Source organism: Pelodiscus sinensis, chromosome 18, assembly GCF_049634645.1.
Source record: "Pelodiscus sinensis isolate JC-2024 chromosome 18, ASM4963464v1, whole genome shotgun sequence".
Taxonomy (NCBI): Eukaryota; Metazoa; Chordata; order Testudines; family Trionychidae; genus Pelodiscus; species Pelodiscus sinensis.
This window is the reverse complement of record NC_134728.1, coordinates 22,496,404-22,503,825: the sequence shown is the minus strand read 5'-3', so window position 1 is coordinate 22,503,825 and position 7,422 is coordinate 22,496,404. Positions and strand designations below refer to the sequence as shown.

General features: G+C 46.6%; 1 protein-coding gene across 1 annotated transcript; it reads right to left on the bottom strand.

Moving 5' to 3' along the window:
• Positions 1-446: 446 nt before the first annotated feature.
• Positions 447-6,217, bottom strand: TP53RK (TP53 regulating kinase). The gene is made up of 2 exons (XM_006132221.4): positions 5,890-6,217; positions 447-945 (listed from the first exon to the last, which is right to left on the bottom strand). Exons 1-2 carry the CDS (start codon positions 6,107-6,109, stop codon positions 467-469), a joined length of 699 nt encoding a protein of 232 aa, XP_006132283.1. The 5' UTR covers positions 6,110-6,217; the 3' UTR covers positions 447-466.
• Between the last annotated feature and the right edge of the window lie 1,205 nt (positions 6,218-7,422).

Below are 7,422 nucleotides of genomic sequence, written 5' to 3'. Positions count from 1 at the left end.
TAGAAGATCCTCAGCAGAGGAACATGTCATTTTTATTACTAGTGTAACTGATTATTGATTAAGAAAACAAAGTTGATTGAAAAACTGAGAGCCCAATGTACTGCATATAACACTTAGTGCTCTAATGATACAAGTTCTATGTATGCATAGCAAAAAACACTACTAATATTAGATTTTTCTTTTTCTAGAAGAGATATCTAATAGGAGACAAGAAAAGCAACTGTCTCCACCTCAGCTGTTACTTCTGCACTTGTGCTCCCATCATCTATCTTTAACTTGGTTACGCTGTGCCACCTGTCTGATGGCTGTACAAGGATGACACCATGTTAGATTATATTCGTTTATTGTACACTTTTAAGACAATGAAATTTACCAAAATTGTGAATTATGAAATAAAACCTAACACACACTAGCAGATCTCCACATCACAGGAAGTTGCATCTATCCTACTCTCCCACAAACTCTTCTATCCAACCATAGATCTTTTTCTTCCCCTTAGTCGTACTTCATCCAGCTTTCTGATCACAGGACTTGATTTTTTAGAAGAAGCAGAGTACTTCTTCAGCAGGGCTTCAAACAGAGCGTCTGTGTTTGGATGAGTGCTCAGAAAGGCCTTCTCCAAAACATACAAATCAACTCCTTTATCCTCAGGAAGACCAGAAATAAAACTCAGTCCAAAATCTATGAGCACCAGATCCAGCTCTTCTACTGGTGTTCGCAAAAGCATGTTGGAAGTTGTAAGATCTCCATGGATAAGATCCTCATCATGCATTCGTGCCAAAACCTCACCTATCTTTTCTGCTAAAAGAAAGAGGTTGCTAGCATCCGTTCCACTTTGCTGTACAGAAGTTATATAATCCCGAACTGTAGTTGCTCCTACAATATCTTCAAGATATATACAGTTGGAGACATAATCCACAAAGTAAACCACTGGTGCAGCTATCCCTATTGAAAAAAAAAAGAGTTGATGAAATGCTGGCCTTTAGATAAGATATTCAGTTTTGTAAAATTCAAAATTTATTGCATAAAATTAAATGCACCCTTAGAAGTTTACAATGCAATCCTGGACTCAGGACAGAAGCTCAAATTCTTCTTCAAGTGAAGAATTTTCCATGGAAAATCTTCTGGTACAGGTGAATGTGGAGAGCACACACACACTTATGTTGAATGGACACGAGCAACAAATCTCAAAGAATATCAGTTATAGATCCGGGTTAACTTTTCCTCACCACTAGTGGGCACTAAGTAGCCCAACTTTTGAATACAACTACTTCCTGTTCCACACTCTTAGGCTACGTCTACACTGGCATGATTTTCCGAAAATGCTTTTAACGGAAAAGGTTTTCCGTTAAAAGTATTTCTGGAAAAGCACGTCTAGATTGGCAGGACGCTTTTCCGGGAAATCATTTTTTCCGGAAAAGCGTCCATGGCCAATCTAGACGCGCTTTTCCACAAAAGAGCCCCGATCATCATTTTCGCGATCGGGGCTTTTTTGCGGAAAACACTACTTTGCTGTCTACACTGGCCCTTTTCCGGAACAGTTTTCCGGAAAAAGACTTTTGCCCAAACGGGAGAAGCATAGTTTTTCCGGAAAAGCACTGATGATTTTACATTAGATCATCAGTGCTTTTCCGGAAATTCAAGTGGCCAGTGTAGACAGCTGGCAAGTTTTTCCGGAAAAGCGGCTGATTTTCCGGAATAACTTGCCAGTGTAGACACAGCAGGGCTAAAGTTGAATTAAGCTACGCAACTTCAGCTACGTCAATTGCATACCTTAAATTTAAATACCTTAATTCGGCTTTTGGCACGGTCTACACAGCAGGAAGTCGAAGGAAGAACAGTCTTCCTTCGGCTTCCCTTACTCCTTGTAAAATGAGGGTTACACGAGTTAGAATAAGAAGTCCTCCAGCTCGACATTATCTCAAAATAATAGCTTGCAATAACAATGTTATTTTGAAATAACACTGCTATGTAGATGTGACCTTAGAACATAGATCAAAAGAGCTACAGCACTCAGGGGTGTGAAAAATCCACACAACCACTGTAGCCACGCCAATGTTTCAGCATAAAACAGTTAGATGGACAGAAAAATGCCTCCACGAACCTAGCCACTGTCACTGATTGAGGTGTTTTTTCAACAGCAGCACCAGCAACAACAAAACCTATTCTATCACTATAGGATGTGAGTACATCCACTGCATTCCCCATAATATAGACAAGTTCTAAATTTCCATTCCTTGACATTTCATTATGTATCCTTAAATCCTCCCTTCATATCCCTCAGCTGCCACCTCCCAGCCCAAGTGAGACTGGAAGCAGCTGGGCTGGAGCAGCCCCGGCCTGCAGCACAGGTAGGGATATAAGCAACTAGGCAAGTAGTTGACTACCCGATAAGCCCAGGATTATCAGGTAGTCGAGTCACTACTTGCACCCCTCTCCCCTTGCTAGCTGTGTATCAGAGGCAGCAAGGGGGTAGAGAGCAGGAGCCGGCTTAAAAGTCCTGGATAACTCTTACTACATTTAAAAGGCAGAGGCGCAGCAGTCTGGGACCTGGCGTGAGCTGGGACCGCTCAGTCCTAGTTCACGCTGAGTCCTGGACCTACTTCAGCTGCAGCTCTGCCTTTTAAATGTAGTAGGAGCCGGACTGCCTGTGCACCCGGCTCCTAATACATTTAAGCTGCAGAGCCAGAGCCGCAGTGGGGGTAGCTCCTGGACTCCACCTCCTCTTATCGACTAATCATGTAAAATTGTATCTACTACACGATTAGTCAGTTACCTGCTTCTTAACTTCCTTAGGGACAGAGGCCACTCCAGCCCACCCGTTTAATCAGTTAACCAGCTAAACTTAACATTTAACCGGTTGACTAATTAAACAGGATTTTACATCCTTACCGGAGATCGGACCATGATCATACAGATCCCCTCTGATCTTCAGTGATCAAACTGATCCCCTCTGATCTTCAGTCTTTGAATATTCTTAACACTTGTTCATAACCAAGATGGTGATGCAGAATAAGGTAGTTTTGGTATCTGCACTTGTGAACCTAGAATTTGCAGGGTGTGCTTATTGAACCGTAGCAGTGCTTTGACAGGATGCACAAGGAGTGCACAGCTCTCCCGGTCAATATTCTTTGCAGTCAGCATGCACCTTGCTTCACGTGCTTGTTTTATGTGCATATTACTTTAGTAAAACCAGTGTGTAAAAAAACTAGGTGGACAGAAGCCAGTGAGATCTGGCAACCCTGTGTGCATGGGCAATGGTAAACAAAATAGCCTGTAGGCCACAGGTTACCCACCACTGAGTTAAGCTCTTGGATGGATAATAGGAATAACCTGTCTAGACCTGAAAGTTATTTCAGAGTGTGAATTTAAGGCACAACAGCCTACAGTAGCTTCTTGAGTTGACAGTACTCCAGAATACAGGCTTGTCTACACTACAGAGAGTACTATAGCATACAGTCTTCCAACGACAGGCAAGATTTTGCTCTCACTGTAGATAAGCCACCTCCCAACAACGATAGCCAGGTCAAGGAAATAATTCGTCAACCTAGTCACATTTGCACCAGGAGTCAGGTTGGAATAGCTACTGCACTCAGAGGTATGAACTTTTCCCACTTCTGAGCAACATAGCTATATCGCTCTACATTTTAATTGTAGACCAGATCTCAGAATAATCACACAGGAACCTATTGGAGAATATCTATTCCCATTACTTTCCAAATACAGAAAAACCCAAAGCCTCTTTCTAAATACTATCAAGCCTAAATGAATACATTAATATTGTGAGATGTTCAGATACTACAATAATGGGGATCCCAGAACTACATACAGCAGGGAAAAAATATTCAGTGGCAGCGAGTCACTCAGGACAATTGTGTGCTGGGCTTTAAACCCTTTGGTGTCCATTTTTGTTGCTTTTCAATTTCACTAATGGTTATGAAAGGTTACCTGAGGTTATGAAAAATGAGGTGCCGATGGCTCCATTCAAGGCACAACCCCCTCCCCAGCCCATACCAAACACCTTCCATACACGCAGCTCCTATCTCTCCCTTAGCTCAGTCTGTAGTAGAAAAAGATCTCTATTTCCTATTTTTAGTGATATAACATTCTAAGCATTTAAGTCTTAATGTATTAAGTTTTAATATGTTTTAAGTTGTATACTCTGCCAAACCATTTTGAAGTAGAAACAGATTTAGATTTTTTTATGGTTATTTTGTTTTTTAGTTCTGAAGTAGATATTGTAATATAGCATAGTAAAAGAATGTATTGCTCTTTTAAAATTCTGTTTGCCGTTGTATTATGTGTGAGAGTGAGAAATGTCAGAGAGAAATGTGAAGGCCACTGGACTAGATGTTCTAGGGAGAAGCCAAGGATTGATGAAGAGGCGCCGGAGTTTGCTGTCTATCCTCATCGAAATGTAAGCAGTGGGCAGACGGACAGCTCTGAAAAAAGGAAAGCATTTATCAACTGGGACAAGATATCCATGATCGAAACCAGCTTAGCATGGCAGAACAAAGAAGATAAGGAGCAAGAAAAACAGACAGACACAAACATCCATCAGAAAACAGCACAATGATGCAAAATTTACTGATTCCAGTGAAAGAAAACTTATGAAAGAGAGCTGCTTTGCCATAATTTTTGGTGACATCCTGCCAAGACTGGAGCATCGGTCCAGACAAACAGAACCGAGCTCCTCTGTTTGTGAGGAATCTGACTGGCCGCAGAGCATGGATTGGTAAATATAACATTGACTGGTGGGACTGTGGGTGTGTCTGTGTGTCCATGTAAGCATATGCTAACTGCTTTGCCATTGTATTCTCAATAAATGCAGCATATAAGGATGTTAAAAGGTGGGTAATTGACTAATCGTGTAGTCGATACAATTTGTATCGACTACACGATTAGTTGATAAGGTAAGGTGCTCAGTCCCGGCTTGCACCGGGTCTAGGAGTTACCCCGCTGCAGCTTAAATGTACTAGGAGCCAGCCACGCAGGAAGCACAGCTCTGCTACATTTAAACTGCAGAGGTGCAGCCGGAGTCGGTCCCTGACCTGGCGTGAGCCATGACTGAGCAAACCCAGCTTAGTCCCAGCTCGCACCAGGTCCAGGAGCTACCCCTGCTTCAGCTCTGGATTTTAAATGTAGTAAGAGATAGGGCAGTTCTTACTACATTTAAAATGCAGAGCTGCAGCAGACTGGGACCGGGCACGACCTGCGACCGAGCAAGCCCAGGCACAGGCTTGCCGTGAGCAGAGGATGCTCTGCCCCTGTCCGCAGGGCTGCTGCCAGAAACTGCTGCCGAAGCAGCCGGTGTTCACAGCCAGCATGGCTGCGCACTGGGTCCGGGAGCTACCTCCGCTGCAGCTCTCCATTTTAAATGTAGTGAGAACCAGACCAGCAGCCTCTGTCTGCGGCGGCCCAGGCTGGCCACAAACACAGACTGCTCCCTGGGATGTGGAGCAGACCCTGCTCACGGTGAGCTTGGGTCTTTTCAACAGCCTTCCCTGAGCCCTCCCACCCTGCCCATGCTTCTGCCTCTGACGTGGGGGGGAGGCGGTAAGTAGGTTTTAAGCTTTTAAGCCATCCCCTGCTTCCCTCCCTTGCTGTCTCTGTATCAGAGGCTGCAAAGGGGGGAGGGGAGGCAATGCCAGTGGCCTAGGCCTATCCACCACTCGACTACTCCCTTACACCCCCAGCAGCCTGTTCCCCTCGAAAAGATCCCGCGCCCTCCTCAGAAGCGTGACAAGATCCTTCCTCCAGCAGCCCCACCACGGAGCTGCCCTCTCCTCCACCATCTACCCCACAACTGAGACCCCCTCCTGGCCCTGCTGCTGAGCCCCCCGACACACCCCAGCGCCCCTGAGCCGAGCCCCCCTCTCTCAGCCCCACCTGCCCGGCGGCAGCGCAGCAAGGAGCGGGCCTCCTGCGCCGTGCGCCGCCGGCTCAGCCGCTCCTCCAGCGCCGGGTGCCGGTAGCGCTTGGGGAAGCGGAGCTTGGCCACGGCGGCTCGGCCCAGGAAGCGTCCCCGGTAGAGCCGCGCCTCGGCCCCCTGCTGCACCAGCTGCAGCCCCGGCAGCGGCGGGGCCCCCTCGCTCCCGGCCGCGGCCATGATGGCGGCGGCCCCTACGCTACCGGCGCACGTCGGCTCCGTGGCCAGCGCAGCCTGCGGGAGGGGGAAGAGACGACTCCGCCCGCCGCTACTACGTGACTTGCTGAGGCGCTCGGCAAGTTTCGGGTGCGGCCCCCGGGAAGAGCCGAACCTCCCAGGAGGGTGTCAGGTGTCTGGACCCCCCCACTGAGCTAGTTTCTCACCCAGTCGGCTTCCTTCCAGCGCCCCCTGCCCGACAAGTCCCTGTTCGGAGAGTTGCCTGGAGGGGAGCTGGGGCGGATATTACTGGTTACTTGGTGGGGAAGTGAATGGTCAGCACTGAAGTGCCATCGTTCTCTAGCATCCGGCCCGCATTGTGACCCGGCTCTGCGTCATAGAGCTCACGTGACAGCTTTTGTGCGTGTCTTAGCCGGAGGGATTGTAGAGGCATGAACAAGACCCATTCATCCTTCGCAGAAGATGTTTCAAATACAGTGGAGGCACGTGGCCAACTGCTTCGTTTGGTCTCCACACTATCAGTGAATTTTAATAGCACACAACACTTTCCTGGCCTGTTTGCACATACTGGGAGATTCTTATGTTCTTCAGGAGACACAAGCTGTACAGTGGGTTTTGTCCAGTCTATGTCAATAATTCTTGGATTGTTACATTTGGAGATGAGTCCGTGTCGTCCTTGTTTTCCCTGCCACATTATTTGTTTTTGTTTCAGATTATTTTTATTTTATGAACACGTTTCACACAGCTTACTTAAGCTTCATGTGGTGGGGTTGTGGTTAGCAAATATTTACATTGTTTCAGTAACATTTTGGATGATAAAGAAAATCAAACCTCTTCCTTTTCTTATTATTATGTCCTAAATCCATTGGTCCCAAGCTATTTACATAAGGGCTGTGTCTACACTGGCATGAATTTCCAGAAATGCTTAAAACAGAATAGTTTTCATTATAAGTATTTCCGGAAAAAGAGCGTCTACACTGGCAGGCTGCTTTTCTGGAAAAGCCCTTTTTCCGGAAAAGCATCAGTGGCCAATGTAGACGCGCTTTTCCGGAAAAGAGCCCTGATCGTCATTTTCGCGATCGGGGCTTTTTTCCGGAAAAGACTACTGGGCTGTCTACACTGGCCCTTTTCCGGAACAGTGTTCCGGAATAAGGACTTATGCCCGAGCGGGAGCAGCGTAGCTTTTCCGGAATAGCGGCTGATTTTGTACAGTAGAGCGTCGTTGCATTTCCGGAAATTCAAGGGCCAGTGTAGACAGCTCGCAGCTTATTCCGGAAAAGTGGCTGATTTTCCGGAATAAGTGGCCCAGTGTGTAG

Excerpts from the sequence above, each read along its gene's own strand:
- TP53RK (XM_006132221.4), bottom strand. The coding sequence starts at position 6,109 with ATGGCCGCGGCCGGGAGCGAGGGGGCCCCGCCGCTGCCGGGGCTGCAG. Across the intron at positions 946-5,889 it reads GCTGCGCTGCCGCCGGGCAG|GGATAGCTGCACCAGTGGTT; the intron begins GTGGGGCTGAGA and ends TTTTTTCAATAG.